At 39.9% G+C, this 22,103-nt stretch overlaps 3 protein-coding genes across 8 annotated transcripts in view; 2 read left to right on the top strand and 1 right to left on the bottom strand.

Moving 5' to 3' along the window:
* LOC113109221 (NACHT, LRR and PYD domains-containing protein 12-like) overlaps positions 1–19,355 on the top strand; it is a 41,625-nt gene extending 22,270 nt beyond the window's left edge. Inside the window, exons 6-10 of the mRNA XM_026272890.1 lie at positions 35–205; positions 11,109–11,282; positions 15,655–15,825; positions 16,525–16,698; positions 19,124–19,355. Of these exons, the coding sequence (XP_026128675.1) occupies positions 35–205; positions 11,109–11,282; positions 15,655–15,825; positions 16,525–16,698; positions 19,124–19,331 (898 nt within the window). The 3' untranslated portion in view covers positions 19,332–19,355. The remainder of the gene's footprint in view (positions 1–34; positions 206–11,108; positions 11,283–15,654; positions 15,826–16,524; positions 16,699–19,123) is intronic.
* Positions 1–22,103, top strand: part of LOC113109177 (NACHT, LRR and PYD domains-containing protein 3-like) — a 1,077,877-nt gene that overhangs the window by 727,032 nt on the left and 328,742 nt on the right. The gene's annotated exons all lie outside the window — the stretch shown is intronic.
* LOC113109188 (uncharacterized) lies at positions 664–3,195 on the bottom strand. Its single transcript, XM_026272838.1, has 2 exons — positions 893–3,195; positions 664–764 (listed from the first exon to the last, which is right to left on the bottom strand). The coding sequence occupies exon 1, from the start codon at positions 3,154–3,156 to the stop codon at positions 895–897; it is 2,262 nt and encodes a 753-aa protein (XP_026128623.1). The 5' UTR covers positions 3,157–3,195; the 3' UTR covers positions 664–764; positions 893–894.

Here is a 22,103-nt window from a genome sequence, read left to right as displayed (position 1 = left end):
TTTAGAGTGATGAGTGTGTCACTGTTCTGTACAGGTTGAGTTATTGTAGCATCACAGATGAAGGTTGTGCTGCTCTGGCTTCAGCTCTGAGATCAAACCCTTCACACCTGAGAGAACTGGATCTGTCTTGGAATAAAATAGGAAAATCAGTTAATCTGCTCTTTGGTGTACTACAAAATCCTCATTGTAAACTGGAGAAACTGTGGTAAGATTATTGTAAAATATTGTTCTGCTCTTAGGTGCTAATTAATAAACGATGGAAACCACTGAAACTTGTCCGATCAGAACAATTAAATTAGATGATGTCCGTTTAGAAGGAGCTAGATGCACACACCACTCAAAGACCACTCATTGCAAACTGGAACAATATTTAATTAAGTGTGGTTCTAGAAAGGGAAACAACAACAATAAAATGTAAATATACACACTGATAAACATCAATATGCAAATGAATAATATCCGTATTTGCTATGACATTAACACTGAAAGTGCGTCTAACAGCGATCGTCTGATAAGATTGGCTAGAGATTAGCTGACAGGCACATGTGCTTGACAGACGAGGTAAACACGTCTTGAAAGACTAATGTAACAATCAAATATAAACACAGTATAATGAAGAAACAAACTTACTCTTTGATGCACGCACACATGCGATAACACACGCTAGTTATAATGATAGCGATCATATCTGCTGTGAAGCTGCGTCAGCATCCGGGTCCTTTAGACATCGGGGTCCTAACAATAGGTGTGTGACTGACGCCTGACTAAATAACAACAGCGATCAAACATTACACATATATTAGAACTGTATGAACATTAAATAACTGGCCGCCATTTTAGTACAGCCGCCCCCAAATGTGCTTGCAGATTTGCATCTTGGGCCAGTACTCACAGTCATTCTGGAAGTGAAGGGAGCTTAATAAGTCTGACAACAGGTCTGATGTAGGTTCTGTCTTTGATCTGGATTTCTGCAGCTCTAACTTTATTATCAGCTCCGACCTGGACAGATTTCACAGTTCCAACAGGCCGGAGTGCCCTGGGGAATTGTGGATCAGCAACCATAACCACTGTCCCTACTGTCAAGTTGTCTTTCTCTTGTTGCCATTTCTGGCGAGACTGGAGTCCGGGCAGGTAGTTACGCATATAACTGCTCCAGAACTGGTCTGCCAATATCTGGCTGTGTCTCCAGCGCTTGCGACTGAGCAGTTCAGATGCAGGGTAAATTACCTGAGGCAAGGCAGAGTCTCGTCTGCCCATTAAGAGAGAATTAGGGGTTATTGGATCAGGATCAGCTACATCTGAGGATACGTATCCCAATGGCTTTGAATTTAGAATTCCTTCAATTTCAACAAGGACAGTCCTGAGCACTTCCTCTGTGACAGTTTGCACACCAATGGTTGTGTACAGTGCAGCCTTAAGAGATCTGATTTCTCTTTCCCAGGATCCTCCGAAATGTGGGGAGTTTGGTGGATTGTAATGGAAGTCAATCTGTTGCTTGGCAAGTTCTCTTTGTAACTGAGGGTGAATATTGTTGAAGGCCTCCTTAAGCTCACGATCTCCACCCTTGAAATTAGTACCTTGATCAGAGCACACCTCATGAGGTTTTCCCCTACGGGCGATGAATCGACGTAGAGACATGAGGAAGGAGTCTGTGTCAGCTTGAGAGAGAAGGTCGATGTACACTGCCCTTGTGGTCAAACATTTATAAATTATACCCCAGCGTTTCTCGTTCCGGCGCCCAATTTTGATGATAAATGGGCCAAAACAGTCCATGCCTGTAGAGTAAAAGGCTGGTTGGAAGAGTCTTAAACTGGAAGGAGGCAAGTCAGCCATTTTAGGTATATTGGGCTTGCCACGCCACCTTTGACATTCAGTACAGTGATGTTGAATAGATCTTACTGCTTGACGACCTCTCAAGATCCAGAAGCGTCTTCTGATTTCAGCAAAGACTCTTTCAGTACCAGGGTGATGGAGCTGTGCATCGTACTGCTGAATTAGTAGTTTAGTCACTGGATGGACTGGGTCTAGGACAATTTGGTGAAGAATGTCAGGACTCAGTAGGTGACATCTTCGGAGTCGTCCACCAACTCTAATCAGTTGCGTGTCAGAATCAAATTCGGCAGCTAATGTCTTTAGACGACTGTTTGAGGAGATGGCCTTCCCTGCTTGAAGCTGAGCATATTCATCAGGAAAACTCTCCATTTGAGACTGTTGAATAATTCGGAGCTCGGCTTTCTTATACGTGTCAGCAGTGACAGTGTCTGTGGAACTGGCCGCCCCGTGAAGGGATCTGGCAGTTGCATTTACAAGCTCTTGAAAGTTGTCAAATTGAGATGCAATGACTGAATGCTGGTCACCCTGAGCTATTAGATGGAAGGATACTGGTTTACGCAGTTCCTTTGAAGTGTCGGCTGGCTCCAGATTGGGCATTTTGGGCCAAGACGATAGAGGTTTTTGCAAAAATTCTGGGCCATTCTTCCAGCGGGTAGGTTCAGCTAGCTGAGCCAGTGACAGGCCACGAGTAATATCATCAGCAGGGTTGTCTTGTGAGGGCACATAGGACCATAAATGTGAATCAGTTAGCTCTTGAATCTCCGCAACTCTCGTTCCTACAAACACTTTAAAATGGCATGAGTCTGATTGAAGCCAGTTGAGAACGGTTGTAGAATCAGTCCAGTATCTGAAACTGCTGATGTCCAGTGTGAGCTCTCTTTTCAGAACTGCTGCCAATTGTGCTCCAGTTAAAGCAGCGCATAGCTCAAGTCGGGGAATTGTTTGCTGCTTCTTTGGAGCTACTCGCGATCTAGCTGCCAAGAATGACACCTCTATCTGTCCTTTGCTATCTTCCGTGCGGAGATAGGCTACAGCTCCATACGCTCGCTCTGAGGCATCACAGAAGGTGTGCACAGTTCTTGAGCTGGTCAATGGATCTACCTTTGTAGTGTAGCATCTGGGCAGTGTGACACAGGAAAGTTGTGGAAGCTCATCTTCCCATGTGAGCCATGCATTTTTGAGGTCAGTGGGCAGGTCAGGGTCATCCCATTCTCTTTTTTTGTCCCAGAGCCTCTGGACTATGATCTTAGCTCTAGTGGTAAATGGGGTGATGAATCCAAGTGGATCATACTGACTGGAAAGGATGCTATATATGTGTCGCATAGTGGGCTCAGTTTTTACAACATGGCCATGTTTATAACCAAGGGTCGGATCTGCACTGCCACCTAAGTCCTAGTGTGCGCTCCTGGGGGTCGGCTCTGTCTGAACTAAACCAAAGCTCATGTTTCTCTGACCTGATTTGCTGCGGCAGGTGTTGCAGCAGTTTGGGAGTGTTACTAGCCCATTGACGCAGTTCAAATCCACCCTTGGTCAGCAGATGTCGCATGTCATCCACTAATTGTCTGGCAATCTCAAGAGAGGGGACACTTTGCAACCAGTTGTCCACATAGAAACAACGATCTACTGCTACTCGTACCTCATTATCTGGTTGGCTGTGATCAGCAACATGTTTCCGAAGAGCAAAGGTTGCACAGCAGGGGCTGCACGTGGTGCCAAAGGGTAACACTGACCACTGATAGACATCAGGTGCATTGGTTGGTTTCAGGTCTCGCCAAAGGAATCGCAAGAATGGTTGGTCTTCGGGTAGGAGACGCACTTGATGAAACATCCCCTTTATGTCACTGCTAATGGCTACTGCATACTCTCTGAAACGGAGAAGTACTCCCAGCAAGGTAGCACCCAGAGTTGGCCCAGGAAGGAGATATTCATTCAAGTTCAGCCCTTGGAAGTTGAAAGAACAATTGAATACCATCCTGTTCTTTCCGTTGTGGTGGACCATGTGATGTGGAATGTACCACCCTGGAGTCTGTACAGCTGTGGATTTGGGAATTTTTCTCACATAGCCTGATTCTAGCAGCCTGTTCATCTCAGATGTGTATGCTTGGGATTTCTCTAAGCTCTGTGCCAGCTGATTTTCAGTCCTTCTCAAATGAGGCATTACCGCTTCCTTTGGGGAAGCTAGAGGTGGAGGACTGACTTTCCAGAGGAGGGGGGTAGCGTATCTTTGCACATCTTCAACTTCAACCCTGATGGTTTTCTCCTCCAGAATACGCACAGCTTCTGCATCTTGCTTTGACCTCGTCACAAGTCGTTCATTTTGGTAGGGCAAGATATCCATCTGCCACAACCGCTCCACTTGACTGTATAGATCATTAGGCGTAAGGCTTACAGATGTGAACAAGCACTGTTGTGTATGTGGGACGTGTTCAAGGAACTTTGATGGACCTTGGAGTGTCCATCCCAAATTAGTTTTCACAGCCGCTGGACCTCCGGGGGGTCCCAAATGAACTGGCTCAATAGGGGTGATCAGTTGTGGGTAATCTGACCCAATGAGCAGTAATGGCCTTGCATGGTCAATTGACTGAAGAGGTAGGCCTCTGAGATGGCGATATTTATTCTGGAGCATTTCAATTGGGTAGGAATGAGGGGCTAATCCAAGCTCCTCCGCGGTGAAAGCTCTTCTTATTGTGAAGTTGCGATCTGGTTGTGTAGCTGGACTCACTGAGAATGATACTGTGAAGCCATGAATAATGCGGATGTCTTGGCGCACTGTGCGAAGAGACAGGTCTTCGGGTTTACCATTGAGGTTGAGTAGCTGAGCTGTTTCATGGAGAAGTATTGTGCGCTCTGAACCATCATCTAGTAGTGCGTATGTATCTAGTGAAAAGTCTCTGTTGCGTATGAGGACTCTGCACAATTTCAGTAATACTTTACTGCTGCCAGTAGGTCTATCAACATACAGAGTTTCTATCGTGTTGCTGGTAGACTGGGTGATCACTCCCGTTTCTTTGGTGGCATTAGCACTCATTTCATTGTTGGCCTCATGCAGAATTTCTAGATGTCTCCTTTGACACTTCTTGCACTTCGCTTTAAGAGTACACTGACCTGCTTGGTGTTCGCGCCCACATTTCCAACATCTCTGATTGGATCTGATCCAGGTAACAATCTGCTCTTTGGTCAGCAGCTTGAAGTTTGAACACTGATTGAGATAGTGCTGAGTTGTATTACAGAAGGGGCAGTATTTCTTTGGTTTCTCTAGTGATCTCACCTCTGAAACTGTATTCCGACGAACCTCTTCAACCTTGGAAACTGGACTTTGCTCACTTCCATGGAAGATGGCAGTAGATTTGTGTGCTACTTTAGGCACTCTTTGCTGGTCTTTGCGGAAGCTCGGTCTCTCTCTACCAGGGTCAATACCGAACTGGGTACCGTCCTCTTGTACCCTCACCTCATACTCCAGCCATTCTGCAAATTCAAGCAAGGTAGGGATAGGTGTCTTGAGTGGATTGACATACCTCTTAAAGTTTGCTCTGAGATCGTGAGGTAGTTTAGCTAGGAGGCGGGAGACGTGCGACCCACAAGCCAGTTCTGTACGTCCAGGATCTCCTAACTGATCCAACATTCCAACGAGGGCTCGCACCTTTAGTGCAAAAAGCCTGAATGCTCTGGTGTCACCACTTCTTATGCTGGGCCCATCCATCATAACAGCAATGCGTTGAAGTGCGAGTTGATGGGGTTGCCCATAGAGTTCGGTTAGTGCCTGCATGGTATGAGTATAAGGGTACCTGCTGTTACTGTAGGAGTCAGCAATGAGCAATGCTTCCTCAAACTTCAAGTGGTCCATCAATATTTGGAACTTAAAGTGCTCTTTGGCATCAGCAGGCAGGAGATTGTCAAGAGCTACCTTTAACCTGGCAAACTCACGTGGATCCTCTTTGGTGAAGTTAGGAATGGTAGGGGTTGGACCACGATAAGTGTTCTCTTGACTGATTGGCAATGAAGAATGATAAGGCACAAATGGTCTCTGCTGCCTGGAGGTAGGGCTGTAATAGTGTGAGGATTGATGTCTCGAGGGATGGTAGCTTTCATCCGCATGATCTGCTCTCTGGGGTGTTACTGCACGCTCAGGTGATGGCGAGATTGTTCTAGATTGCTTGGAACCCGCTTTCATCCTCTGAAGCTCATGAATGATCTCATCTATTCTATCACATTGACGTTCTGAGTGCAACTTATCCTCACTGTGTTTCACTGACCTTTCTCCTTCATAACGTGGATCGCTTTGATCTCTTGTTGACGTTACTCTGTGGTGTGATGGTGAGGTAGATATTCGATTCTCCATATTGCACGTCAAATATCTGGATGAATGAAATGGTTGAGATGGAGACAATGATCTTGAAGTGTGAGCTGCTGAGTGTTCACTGAGGTCACGTCTAAGTTGACGGTTCTCTTTCTCCAGTTCCTTAAGGCGCATCTCCAGTGCTTCAGGTGAGAAATGTGAATTCCCCTCATAGGCAGGAAAGTGATCAGTGCCAGCAACCAGGGGGTTATGAAGCGGTAATGGACCTCCTGTCGCCCCTATTGGCTGTTCTCCCACGTTGGAGTGGTCTGAGGGTTTGTGTGCTGATGGCTGCTCTGGCACATAATCCACCTCATAGTCATCAAGGTACTTTGGCATCTGCGTTCGGCGTCGAGAGCGAACAGTAGCATCACTAATCTCCTCACTATGTATGGACATTATATTAATTCAGAAGTTGCCTAATCCGGCTCGAAGGACCATGTAAAATATTGTTCTGCTCTTAGGTGCTAATTAATAAACGATGGAAACCACTGAAACTTGTCCGATCAGAACAATTAAATTAGATGATGTCCGTTTAGAAGGAGCTAGATGCACACACCACTCAAAGACCACTCATTGCAAACTGGAACAATATTTAATTAAGTGTGGTTCTAGAAAGGGAAACAACAACAATAAAATGTAAATATACACACTGATAAACATCAATATGCAAATGAATAATATCCGTATTTGCTATGACATTAACACTGAAAGTGCGTCTAACAGCGATCGTCTGATAAGATTGGCTAGAGATTAGCTGACAGGCACATGTGCTTGACAGACGAGGTAAACACGTCTTGAAAGACTAATGTAACAATCAAATATAAACACAGTATAATGAAGAAACAAACTTACTCTTTGATGCACGCACACATGCGATAACTCAATATTGCGGGAGAACTGGCATTATCATCACCGTTAGAATCGTCACACGCTAGTTATAATGATAGCGATCATATCTGCTGTGAAGCTGCGTCAGCATCCGGGTCCTTTAGACATCGGGGTCCTAACAATAGGTGTGTGACTGACGCCTGACTAAATAACAACAGCGATCAAACATTACACATATATTAGAACTGTATGAACATTAAATAACTGGCCGCCATTTTAGTACAATTATATATGACACACTTAATTTTTGTGAAGTGAAAAACAATTTCACACAAAAAAGTCTGGTAACACAAAATGTTAAAATTAGGTATTTTTTGTGAATGGAATACTCAGTGCTGATTTGATGAGACAACTGTCAATCAAGATATAGAGATACAGAAAGTAAAACATTATGGCCCGGTTTCACAGACGGGGCTTAGACTAAGCCAGGATTAGATCATAGTTCAATTAAGACATTTAAGCAATTTTTACAAATGTGCCTTAGACAAAAAACATTACTGGTGTGCATCTTGACACAAAATAAAGGCATTAATGTTATTATGTACTGTTTTGTAGAGCACTGCAATACATTGAGGTGCAAGTACTATCTGACATGATTTACACCAAGTTTGAATAATATCTCTCAGTTTGGGTGATCTCAGGATTTGTTATATTTGAGTGATGGAGGAGAAACACACATCACTACTCCATACAAAGTAATAAAGATCAAAATAACAGTATAAAACTCAGCTGTGTAATGAAACGTGTGATTTAACAGATTTGTATGAATGTCTTTATAAGACAAACATTTTGGTTAAAAATACTGACAGTGCAATAAATAGCTATTTTCTTTTCTTGAATGAGGCTATAAATGATTTATGTTCATGTGTTTTTGTTCTTTGACATTTTAAATCTCAGTCCAGTGATGCATCACACATTGATTTTTGTACTAGAGGTCTGCTGGGGACTATTTTTTAGTATATTCACTCTTTGTTCATCTGCTGTCTGCTTAGAATAATTTTCTTCTCAAACCAACTGTTCCCGCTTAATTTAGACCTTCTTTTCCAGAATCTCAAATTTCAGTTTCCACTATTGAAAGAGAGATAGACTAACAGATAAAAGTGAAGTCTGCACAAAATTGTTATTTTACAATTTTTTATTTTTACAATTGAATTTATTGACTTTGACTTGAATTCTATTACCGTAATTCCTCAAATAAAAGCTGGGGCCTTTATTTACCTGAACTGCAGAAGGTAACAGGCTTTTATTTGAAGCAGGCTTTTATTAGAGGCAGGCCTTTATTTCTAATTCCATCTGTTTGATAAGTAATTGTTTCAAATAACCCATTTTAAATTAAAAGCAATAGCATTTCAAGTGGACAGATATCATAACATTAGCACAGAATCAGTTCAGAATCAATCACCAAAAGAATCATTTCAGTTCAGATGCTCTGTGTGTCAGTCTGCTTCACGCTGAATCATGCATGCGCAGTATCATCAGCTCCTCGGTTCTCGAATCGAACGCGTTTGACAGAAACGCTTCTCGGTTCAGTGTACTGGTGATCCGAAAACCTATGCAACCGGTTCTTGACTCGAGAACGAGAAACGCTCCGGCAGTGGGCGTGTACTTTCATTATCTGGCTCTGCTGCACAAATTTAAGACCGGCCTTTATTTGTCCGTATTGACCATGCCCCCAGCCACTATAAGAGGCCTGGCGTTTATTTGACTACCAGTTTTTATTCGAAGAATTACGGTAATTATAGTAAAACACAAAATTATTTCTTGCAACACAGTAGAAAAAAGATGAGTTTCAGAGAAAGTAAAAATGTTGTACAAAAATTGTATTTATTTGTATTCGTCTAGGTTGTATGAAAAAAGCGTATTAGCTATTTGTATTCGTCTTGTCAAAATACCAAATTCATTTGACATTTTTCTGTTAACACAGTAGGAAAAGTGTTGCAGAGAAAAATAAATATGACATCAGCTATTTAAAATTATAGGCTAAACAAAATATAAACAAAACAGAGTTGAACGTCCTTCAAGGCCAGCGCATCCACACTTTATATTTGCCACTGGTACAGCCTGATCTGAGCATCGTTAAGCACATGCTGCGCACAGACCCCACATATAAAATGCACTGCATGCATTACAGTCCGAGTGCAGGCTGTACCAGTGGTCAATAAGAATAAAGTGCAGATATGCTTTTCTGAAATATGGTTGCACAGTGCACCAATAGTTCAAAAGTATTGTGATTCTCGAAAATTAAAAACGTCACGATTCCTAAATTTATTAGTATCGATATTCAAAGAATGACCACGTTCCAGATTTGTAAGAGGTGTATTTCATGTTGGTGTGTACAATGTACGCTTCCAGTGCCTCCCTATGGACGTCTGTGTTTTTTCTCCTCACGCACGCAGTTTGAAGATGCTGCAGCTGTCATGTGACAAACACTACAGCGAGATGGCTGCATGTGCGAACACAAGTGATACTGTAGCCTCCGGTCAACGACTGGTAGAAAAAGATGATGCTGGGAATGACATTTTCAGAGTTCAGAAGATAAAGTTATTACTCTTATGTTTCTTATGATAACTGAGATAATGATGTTAAATTTATTGTTTTTTTTTTACCTTGAATGTCATTGCTCTAATTTATATTGATATTTTGATATTTCATATTTTGTTCAAATGTTTAATATATCTGCCATTCATATTGTCATGGGAGGAGCAAACAACAGACACAGTGGTAGTGGCGTCAGGCCTTGGAGACGCTTTTATTAACACTAAATAAAACAAGAGGGAATAAAAGTGTCCAAAGGGGGGAGAGTGGAACTTCCGGAAGTGTGCATGCATGGGAAAGAGACCGGTCTCTGGAGGAGAGGCGCATTGGGCTTTTAAACAGCGGCAGTCATGAGGCTCCATTTCCTTCAGGTGTGCCCCATCACATGCCGCCAGCCCTGGCTCATCCAGGACCCCTTCTCTCACACACCCACTCCATTTGGGAGCCTGGTGAAGGGCGCCGATTTAGGACGGGGTGCCGATGATTTTTAGAGTCAGCTGACTCATCACAATATGTTTATTTGTTAGTGTGTTATATGATTAGAATGTTGTCCCGGTTTTAAAATAAAGCACAGCAATGATATTTGAGAGTGTATTTTCCCTTTTCAGGAAAAGGATCAAAATCTCAATTCTTGACTTGGTATCGGTATCGAAACAATAATTGTGACAACACTATTCTGAAATGGACGTGTGGAATGGGATATTGTTAGACGGCCCGCTCCCATTCTAATTACATCAGAGTTACTAACTGCTACCTCGCTTTATTCTGGAATTTAATCCCATGGCACAAGTAATCTGGTCTGTTCCCATGGGAATGCAGACCTCGAATTTGTACTTTCTCTTTACCAATGGATTCACTGCTAAACTGATCTGATCTGAGAGAGTGAAGAACAGAACCAGAAACGAAATACATTTTTGGATTGCGATTTTATAGCCTTTAGATGATTTGTTTTGGAGAGGAACTAAAAACTGTTTTTATATTGTTTGTTAACATTTTTGCTTTAGACTACAGGCATTTTAGCCTTTATTATTTCGTAAAGTAAAAGGACTTATAAAATGCGATGTGAGCCACAACTTAAGTTTTTTTTTTCTCTCACTCTCAAAACTTCAATGCTAGGCTATACAAGTTTTTTTTTTTTTTTACAATGCAGCAAACATTTTTAAATATCTTAAAAATACTTTGATGTCTTAAAGTGTTGAGAGATTTATTTTAGTTTTTTTTTTTTTGCCTACATTTGGCCAAAATCTAGGAAAGATTATGCTTTGGCTTTGATTAACTGCAGCAGCAGGTTATTGACTAACATTAGATCTCCATTTTTTTTTTCTTTTTAAGTAAAGAAAATGCTGAACTTTATGATTATTATGTTACTATTATTGTATGGAGTGAAATTTAAGGTCAAAATTAATGTTATATAACTTTAAATAAGATCTAAGATCTGAGAACAGAGACTCGCAATTAGAATCGCGATTTACCGATTTCATTTTTTCGAAGAGTGTGTCATTGTTCTCTACAGGTTGAGGGATTGCGGCATCACAGATGAAGGTTGTTCTGCTCTGGCTTCAGCTCTGAGATCAAACCCCTCACACCTGAGACAACTGGGTCTGTCTCTGAATGAAATAGGAGATTTGGGTGTGAAGTATCTCTGTGCTGGACTGGAGGATCCTCGCTGTAAACTGGAGATACTGTGGTAAGATTATCTCTCTGATAGTCTCATGTCTTTGTCTTAAGTAAGATGTGTCCTTTAATGTAAATTCTGACTTGACACACTAAATCTCTGCACAAATGACTGAAGGTGAAATTCATTTCAGTCTTCTTGCCACCCATTTGCCCTTTGAACACAAGAAGCTCTCCAGATGTAGGACTCGGTAGGAAAGTAATCAATGGGTCTGTTCAGTAACTAATGATGAAAGCGCAGTTTGCAGTGAAGCTTGCTCATGATGGACTCCCAATAGTTCACCCAAAAGGAACATTTTGTCATCGTTTACACACCCACAAGTTGTTACAAATGTAATAATTTATTTCTTCCGTTAAACATAAAAGAAGCACTTTGAAGAATGTGGGTAACCAAACGGTTTCTGGTCCCCAATCACTGTCCAAGATGGCACAAAGCATGGCGGCCGTGTTGCGTGCTCCGCGTAAACTTTGCAGTTTTTCGTTTGTTTTACCTTCTTTTTTTTTTTGTTCTTCATGTTGTTTGTATAACTGTCTATGAAAGACATGTGCTTCTAAACATAGGTTCCTACGTTCCGAAATGCAAACCGGACATTGAGTTCTTGAATGGTGGCAACTTTTTTACAGACACTGCATCAGAACCCTTTCTCTGGGCTGCACAGGCACGATCGAGGAAACGCAGCCGAAAAAGATGGAAGAGAACCTGCGTCCTTGTCAGACTCAGGCATTGTCCCCTCCGACCTCTTCTCCCAACCTTTTTGCTGGCTAACATTCAGTCACTGGACAACAAACTCTGTGAACTGTGGGCATGTATCTCATACCAACTAGAAACAAAGGACTGCTGCATTATTTGCCTCCCAGAAACCTGGATGTCTGCAGAGTTTCCAGACTCAGCCATTGAGCTTACGGGGTTCTCCGTGCACCACTCGGACAGAACGAAAGAGCTCACAGGGAAAAGATGAGTTGGAGGCATTTGTTTCTTTATCAACAACTCGTGGTGTGATGAAAGGAACCTACACTCTATTAGGTTCTCTATTATGGTTCTACTAGTGATTTGATTGGAGACCAACAGCCAATCACAATTGACCTTTAATTTTCAGATTGGTTGATTTTGTGGCACACTTGTAACGCTGTTGTAAGTTGAGTGAGCGTGTGTCAAGAGTTGAGCACGCACAGAATTAAGAGGTTGAGAGAGAGAGAGAGAGTTTGTGAGAGAGCACCTGAGTAAACTGCGTGAGTGGGGTTATTACTGCATGTTAATATGGATAATAGCAAATAAGCAAATACATTTATTGAGCACGGAATAGTTTTTTCTTTGCTCAAACGAATTTAAAATTTTTTTGCGATTTGTTAATTTCTGTTCAAAATATAATGAAATGTGCTTCCAAAATATATGTCTCTGTGCTCAAAACTTACAATTACTTGCTCAGGATTGAGGCACAATTATAACGCCATACATGTGCTGCGGTGATGTGACAATAAAAGTTACTTGACTTGTTTAGAACAATCTGGATAAATTATGAAAGAAGTTTAATTTGTGTGTGAACTATATGTAACCCCTATAAAACTAGGGATACTAAGTCAGAGGAAGTAGTATATAATTTCCTATAGAGAGCTTGCTACTCCTAGCAAAGTGGAGCATCAAGTATGCAAGGATCCTATTTTCTGGTTGATGATTCTTCCAGAAATGTGCATGGAAATGAGCTCCTGAGTTAATATGATAAAATACTGCAAAATTTGCTTTGAATCCTGAGTTTCATCATTGAATGTAATTAGTACTTGCATTCCACTTGGACATCGAATGAAGCACTGTTTGGTCAACTTTGATTATTCTCTGATGAGTGAGCCGCATTTTGCTAGTTCTGTTCTGGCTAGCTACTTAGATGGAATAGATGTATGCTAGTTTAAAAATCTATATTCTTACAAACTCAATTGGAGTATCCTATAATTCCATGTTTTAAACCAACTTTGGTATGTAGTATCATAGTTATAAGAACAATCAATGTCCTATGACAATGTTCACACTTTTACTTTCACGCACGCCATGTTTAAATATTAGAGGCGACCTGCTGTATATATTTTTATGTTTGTAGTTTATTCTAATATTCTGATTCGCTACTCGAAAAACTATTATTATTATTATCATCATTAATGTTGAAAAGAGCTAAGAATATATATATTAGCAGATGTAGATGCAGAAGTAGCAGATGTAGCGTTGGTCCTGTAGGCGGCTGTAGCAGATATTAGCACTACGAAAAGTTACTTTTATTTAGTTTTGTTAGCACGTATGCTGTCCAGTGATGCCGGGAAGAGCGTGTTGTGTGGTTGGCAGTTTTAACAATAGCACAAAACTACAAGCCTGGAATAAAATCGCTTGTGAAATTCACAAACCTTTGTTGCACTGACTGCCCATGTTTACGGGCATATGGATTACACAGAGTTTCAGGTCGAGCGGAGGAGTATTTATTGTTTGAATTTCATAATAAAATTAACAGAATCTGAGCTGAGTGTTTTCCCTATCATAAGTAACCTGCTCTGTCTAGTCTGTCAGTCTTCGTGTCCTCTTTGCTTCGGGATTTTTCTGTGCGTGAGAAAATGGATGTGTGGTATGAGAGCGTGAAAAGTGTCAATTGTGTGTCTCACATTTTATTGCATTTTGTATTAGTTGTTTGAAGAGTTAAAAAAAATCAGTGGGTCTTAATGCAATTACAATCGGCAAGTCGGTCAGACTAAAAGGGGAAAAAAATAATTAATTTTTAATTATTTTTAAGGATGGCCTAATAGTTATTTGAAGCTTGTTAACATATTAGCAACACAGCTGGTAATGACAGCGTGTGGTTTTATTGTTGTCATCAATTAATACGCTTCTTAATTACATGGATCCGCTTTCATTGAAATGTCATAAGAGGGCACCGGCAAGCATCACAACGTCACACTTCGCAGGCACGCAGTAATGGCGGCAGGCAAGATGGTGGCACCCATAGAGTTCAAGGCGGATTTGTGTATAGGGTAAATTGTTACACTTGGAGTAAGACTGGAGAAATGATGCTGAAAATGTAACTTTGATCACAGGCGTAAATAAAAATGTTAAAGGTCCCATTGTTCGTGGTCCCATGTTTTAAACTTTAGTTAGGGTGTAATGTTGTTGTTAGAATACAAATAATATCTGTAAAATTCTAAAGCTCAAAGTTCAATGCCAAGCGAGATATTTTATTTAACAGAATTTGCCTACAAAAAATGACCCGTTTGGAGATCTATGGTTACAATTTATGTTTAACTCGGTTCCCGAAAATTATAATCCACATGTAAAACTATGTGCAGCACATTATGTTGAGGACAGCTTGCTGAGAACAGCTTCCTCAATCTCAATCAGTTTAATGCCGGATTCGCACAAAGATTATTCTTGAAAGATGGAGCAGTTCACTCTTTGTCTGGAGAAGGCGTTGTTTATGGACCACAACTGGTAAGTGTATTTTATTATTTAAGCTGGTGCGTTTAACAGTTTCTGTAACTTATTACACAAAGGGCAACACTGTTTAGCTTTGTTAACTAGATGTTAGGGCTGTGAAAAAAAATCGAATGCGTTTTTCATGCGATTCTCGTCAGTAAAAACGCTACTGTGATTATAAGTACATCTCCATCACATGCTTCTGCCCACTTGCTTCTCAAAATTAGCCCAATCGCGTTTCCAGGAAGGCAGCCTGCACTGCTGTTGAATCACAACACAGGAACCGCTGGCCCAATCTTGCTTAAAATGTCATGCTTAAATAAGAACAGCTCCTGATTGTAGGAGAGTTTAATGTTCATGTTTGTTCTGCAGCTGTTTTTTTAGCGAAGGAATTTATTAACCTTTTATATGGTTTTTATTTAACTTTTCAGGTAATTGTACCCACTCATCAGCATGGCCATACACTTGATTTAGTGTTAACATATGGTTTCTCTCTGTGTGACTTAGAGGTGTGTGAAAATGGTTTCTCTGACCATAAGAGTTTGAGTAATAAGCTTTTTTTTACCCTATTGGAGCAAAACAGTTATGATACAGTTGTTGACAGATTTCATTAATGATTTAAAATATGAAATTGAATCATAAGCTTGGTCACCAGATTTGGAGAATTTGATGTTTCCCCACTTAAAGAAATAGGAGCTGCACCCGAGAGGCATTTCAAAGATGGCCACAAAGTGACATGACTTACCTTAAAGTTTCATATCACTAGGAAAACAATATCTCACATTCAGCTCTGTGAGCATTGTCATGTATAAATCTCATTCTATCAACAGCAGTTTGTGGAAATGCTTGTCATTATATCTCCTCTCTGCTCTGAGACCAGAGTCAAAACAAACTACAGACACTTCAACTATAATTCACATTGTGTCATTGTTCTCTACAGGTTGAATGATTGTGGACTCACAGATGAAGGTTGTGCTGCTCTGGCTTCAGCTCTGAGATCAAACCCCTTACACCTTAGAGAACTGAGTATGACTGGGAATAAACTGGGAAAATCTGTGAATCTGCTGTCCGATGTACTACAACATTCTCACTGTAATCTGGAGATACTGCTGTAAGATTATATATGGCACACTGTAAAGTATTTGTGAAGTGAAAAACAAATCAACCAAAAGGCCAGAAAACACAATAAGTCAGAAAACATGTAAAAATTAGGTATTGTTTGTTAATGGAATACTTAATACTGATTGGATGAGACAACTGTTAATCAAGGTACAATAGTCCATTTTGTTAGCAAAGGCTTGACGGTTAGCATACAAAATTACTAAAGAAACTGTCAGATAAGTGAGAGAGTAAGGACAGTGGGCTTTTGAGGCGACCAACCAGAGAACAAATCTGCATTTCCTATAATCTATTTAATTGTATATTATATCAGAGAGGTGTTTTAAAGAAAAGTTTCAAAACATTTTAGAACATGAAAATAAAATGTCTAACATGTATATAATTGAAATTATATGTGGAGTCCTCACATTAATCAGATGTTTTGGTGAATCAAACTCATGCCACTCATATTGTTCCCAAACTCAGAAGCGTGAGTCTCTTCCTGAAGCTTCATGAATAGCTTTACTGATCAACAGCTTCAGTGTGATTAGGAGCAGGTGTGGGGGTGGGGGGGGGGCTTTAGGAATAGACACAATTAAGGACACTAGAAGGCAGTATATGTTTATAATTACTAGAATCATATACACAGAATGTTATTACATACTGATGATCTGATCAGAGAGAGTAAAGAGTGTGTCATTGTTCTCTACAGATTGAGTTATTGTAGCATCCCAGATGAAGGTTGCACTGCTTTGGCTTCAGCTCTGAGATCAAACTCCTCACACCTAAGAGAACTGGATCTGTATGGGAATAAACTAGGAGATTCAGGAGTGAAACGTCTCTGTGCTGGACTGAAGTATCCTCACTGTAAACTGGAGATACTGTGGTAAAATCATCAGTCTCATATCTTTGTATGGGATAAGTCATTTAATTTAAATTCTGTCTAGACACATTCAATCTCAGCACAAATGAATGAAGATGAAGTTGATTTATCTTTATCACATTACATGAGCCCTTTCTCCCATTTCTGGCCACCAAATGCTGACTGGAGCTTCAGTTGCTTCTGCTAGTTTGATTAACCCTCTGGAGTCTAAAGATGTTTGTCAAAATAAGATATGTTTTGTCATACCCTGACATTAGTGCTTTTTTCAGTTTCTTATAAACATCCAAATGGCTAAAGTCTAATCTCACTGTAATCAGCAACAAACTGGGCTATTATAATATATGGGCAGCATGTATGTACATGATTGTGTTTTTGAGAAATAAAATGTTATGCCTGGTTAGTGAAAAACGAAAAATGTTAAATCACTAAATAAGGCCTTATAACACATACAGATCATTGGTTTCTGGGACTTTTGAGAACTGGAGCTTGTAGCCTAGAATTTTTCTTTCTAAATTATGTGAATATGATCTTGTAGTAAACACAGAGTAACACAGAAAACAATATATTTATTAAAATTTTCTAAGACACTTTTTGTTGGTAAAAGTCATATGCGAGTAGTGGTCAACTTTCATGAATATCATTGTGATTTACACCTGAGAAGACAAAGACCCGCATAATGAGCTGCATAATGAGCCATTCAGTCAGCTGTGTCACTGAGAGGGAAAAGTTACAAGAAAGAATGTGAGGGCAAAATAAATGTATATAATTTTATGTTTGTAGTTTATTTAGGATATATTTAATTATCCCACAACATAATTTAATATCCACTTGCGAGCGCAGTTAAATAGTTTATTAGGAACAATCAAAGCTGATTTTTTTTGCATCATTACTCCTGTCACACAATCCTTCAGAAAACCTTTTAATAATCTGATGAATTACTACTATTATTATTACTATTAATGTTGAAAGGAGCTGAGAATGTTTTTTCAGGGTTTTCTTTGGGGGGGGGGGGGGTAAATGGAAAGAACAGCATTTTTTGTTACATTTGTTACAGTTACATATATTTGTTACATTTATATTATTTACATCAAGCTTTTGAATAGTTTTGTATATTGTTTTTGAAACTTCGTAATGTTTCACTTGATTTAGTCAGGAATTATAGTTTGGAAAAATTCTAACTAGTAAAAAGTTTAAACGTTATGTAAAAACTAGTACAAGTATATAAATAAATAAAGAGACTTACTCATGTTTATGATCTCTGCTGAATCAAGTGCTTCATTCTTTTTTTCTGAGGAAATCCTTGAAGATCAAACTTTAAAAAAAACTTGAAGAACAGTCTCGCTGCGTTGCCGTCTGTTGTATGGGCGTATTCAAGCTGCGTGCTTCACTGAAACATTAGAATCTGAATAGCACGTTCAGCGCGGGGCGTGGTCGCATTAGAAGATAATGAAGGGAGACGTGAAAAACAGACACTGTGTTGTTTTCATTTGGATTACTTTATCACAGAATATTTGTTTTCGGCAGCACTTGTTTAGTTTAAAAGTAGATATGTCAGTCTTTCTATAGATATGTCTCTGTGTTGAGTATTCACTGAGTTACAGTTCATTTTAATGACACGTTTGTAAATAAAGTTCAGAGGAGACAAAGGCTGCAGACAGCACACCTTGTTTGTTATCTTTATTTTATAAGTGCACAAAGTTTTGTTGTTATTATGTCTTACTGCAAAAAAAAGTAGACCCTTTAGAGATTTGATTGATGAATTTCTCATCTGTACAATCAAAACTGAAAGTGTAATTTAAGTTATGCTACAAGCTTATCAGGAGAAAATGCCTCATAACAGCGTTAATCGACTTCAGAGGGTTAATGCAGAGCATGAATTCAGAGTATCGGTCACTGTATGTCACGCTCACCTGCCCATCTCTGTGTAAGAGTTTATTTTCCTCTTATTTTCTACTTTTTCTGAAATCCTGTGAGCTCAATGTGTTCTCACAGATGTCATAAAGATTTAACCCGAATGTTCAGATACTAATGTGTGATTTAGTGATTTCTGTTCCGTTTATAAGCTGCCAAACATGAAACGATGTGTTTTATCACAAAAGTTAATAAATGAGATGTGGAACACGTGGCTCCTGTGAAGCAAATATCGTCCTGTAGATGTTTATTAGAGGAGCAAGTGACTGTTTCTCCAGACTGATCTGTCCTTATATCACTATAAAACAATATCTCACATTCAGGTCTATGTGTCTGTTCAGTCCAGAAGCACATGACAGTTTCACACAGCACCATTGAGCATCAACATGCAGAAATCAAATTCTATCAGCAGCAGTTTGTGGCAGTGCTTTTCTTTATATTCCCTCTCCTGCTCTCAGTCATTAACAAACTACAAACACTTGAACTAAAGTTCACATTGTGTCCTTGTTCTCTACAGGTTGAATAATTGTGGCGTCACAGATGAAGGTTGTGCTGCTCTGGCTTTAACTCTTACATCAAACCCCTCACACTTGAGAGAACTGGATCTTTCTGGGAATAAACTAGGAAAATCAGGAGTGAAGTTACTCTCTGATCTTAAAGATGATCCACTTTATAAACTGGAGAGATTCTACTATTGTAGGTATATTATTATTAAAATATTTTAAAATGGTCAAAGTTTAGTAACAGGCATCATATATGTGTAACTGGAGAATATAAGATAATAATTCAGCTCTACTTTAGTCTCTGTACTTTAAACTGTGTTTAATTCTGTGATGATCTAAAAGTGTATGAATATTTTCATCTCTTCCAGTGTCTTTTTGTGTAAATGATAAAGAGAGATACGAATGATCAGTTGTTCATTCATATCTCTGGCTGTAATATGAATATACTGTGTTTTCTGAAATGGATCTGCTGATGTGATGTGACAGCACTAATGTCTCATACTCATATGTTTTATTGTAGGACTCTCAGTATTTAGACGTCAGTCCAGTTTCATCAGGTTCAGCTGATGATGAATATGGAGCCACTATAGAGACGTCACAAGGTGCAAAAACACCCATATATTGCAAAAAGTTTTTATGCTTCCATGAGGTGTTTTTTCAGGCAATGCGAAAAAGGAATAATTCACAAAACTGCAATGGAATTTTTCTTTTCCACCTTAACAGGTCACATTATGTACGTTAAAAGTCATATGATCATTCCTCAGTGTACTATAACCTCCAAGAAACACTTCATATGTGGCTGCTTTCAAGTATAAGGGGCTTTCCCTGCCATTAATGCTTAGACTATTTACAGTGAACACGTCTGCAGCAAGTTACGGCTCCAAAACTGCCACTGAAGCTGTGTGCCAACTCTAGTCAACGCTTGTTTTACCAGTCGTGCCACGGCACATCCCAGAAGCTGCTCTAAGCAATGTTTCTGTCAAGATACACGCATACGCCTCCTTCCATTAAATATAATGGCCAGTGTAGCCCAAATTCATCAAAATCTGTTACCATGACCTTTCGCGAGAGGAAAAAAAATGTTTTAGTTGCATAAAATTGGTTATGCGACCCAACAAAGTGCTTCTGGCTTCGCTACCATTTGGATGTTCTTGCTTACTGCTTAGCAATTTGCTCTTTATTTCTCTACCCTCTCAGATTTTTATAAGATTTTTACTTCAGCGGATCAACACAATGCTAAAACAAACATTTTTGTTACAAATACTAAAACTAAAAACTCTCAGGGATTGGAAAAATAGTACAAAAAAAGACTTTAGACTTCCACTGCCAGCAGCTTACATTCCTGAGAAGGGAAAACACAGCTGTTTACATTCAAACAGATGAGAGAGAAAATGCCTCTTGTTGAATCTACTTGCTTCATGAACTGCTGCAAACTTCTACAAATGATTGTGGTTCTTGAAACAAAGCTACTTGCTGAACTTCCAAAACAGGCAGAAAACTCAGCAGACCATCATCACAGACCACCTCAGCATACAGCCCATAAATCTAGTAAATCTCAACAGTTTACACCAAGAGTAGAGGAACTAGCCAAATCTGATTGACACGGTAATTGATGGCACAAACAGCAAGTGAGACCCAAAGCCACATGAAACATCAGATTTTCACAAGTATCTCATATTGCTATGATAGCATCCTCTACCCCAAATTCAGCTATGACAAGGCTTGCAAACATTGGTATTCTGCCACCTCCTATACATCTTAAAAACAGATATGAAGCATTAATGAATGTGGGTGAGGAATCCCCAAATGTGATTAAACATGGTTCGGATCAGCCAGCAGCTAACATCGCTACTAACAAGCACTCAAGATCGAGCAGTTCATCAGTGGACCACTCCTAGCAAGGGGAACTAATATGTTTTCATGGTTGCTTGGGCTGAACACATCGCTAAAATGATCTTGTAATATAAAAGATGTGAATTTCATCAACAGCTTTAATCTTTTCTGGGGCCATAGACAACTGTTTAAACCAGATGGACTCCACCCAATCAAATGTGCAAGAGTGCTTAAGGACAATATCTACTTCTCCCTCCATTATTCTTCAGCAGAGTGTGTCATTCCACTCAGCCTGAATAGCATACACACACCTGGTCGAGGTCGTCATGTGGTTGACGCATCCCACAAGAACACTGATAACACCACACAGCCACAACAAGCACTTCTCATGAAAACTATCCCTGCTGAGCACTGCCCACAGAGCTCATCACAGACAGACTGTGACATATCAGAAAAGCTCCAAGACTCAGCACCCAAGGGCGACTTTCTGGAAAACAGCCAGGGAAGCCAGGACAACATATCACAGCCACCAGAAACACAAGAGACACAGCCCATCTCATCAGATACACTTACCCTCTCTCCAGTTGGTGTATGTTGGTACCAAACTCTCTCACTCATTCCCTGCAAGCCCCCAGATATCAACAAAAAAATGGCGGGTCCCTCAACCACCAAAGCCTGTTGACCCAGCTCCTGTGAGAGCTCTTTGGTCACTGCCACAATGCCAGGGCCCAAACCCATTTCTGTTTTATCATGTGATAGAAAGTATAAGGCCTTCTCAAGCTGTATGACTGTTTTGTCTAATCTGCAGCCTTTTATGCGTCAAACTAAGATTGCTGTAAAGACACAAAGCAATACAATTAAGTTGGCAATTTTAAACATCAGCTCACTAAAATTAATAAGTTTTAATCAATGATTGAATAACCACAAACAATCTGGATTTTATGTTTCTAAATGAAACATGGCTAGAAGACAGCTAAAATGCACCGGTCCTCAATTAAACAGCCCCTCCTAACTTTACTTTCATGAGTATCTGCAGGACAGTTTGGAGGTGTGGCTGCTCGATTTAAATATGACTATCAATTCAAGCAATTTTCATTTGGTTTGTACATGTCTTTTGAATATCTAAGGACTGTGCTGAAAGGTGCTCCATGCATTCGGTTT

Source organism: Carassius auratus, chromosome 9 (genome assembly GCF_003368295.1).
Source record: "Carassius auratus strain Wakin chromosome 9, ASM336829v1, whole genome shotgun sequence".
Taxonomy (NCBI): Eukaryota; Metazoa; Chordata; class Actinopteri; order Cypriniformes; family Cyprinidae; genus Carassius; species Carassius auratus.
This window is presented reverse-complemented; position numbering and strand designations above follow the sequence as displayed.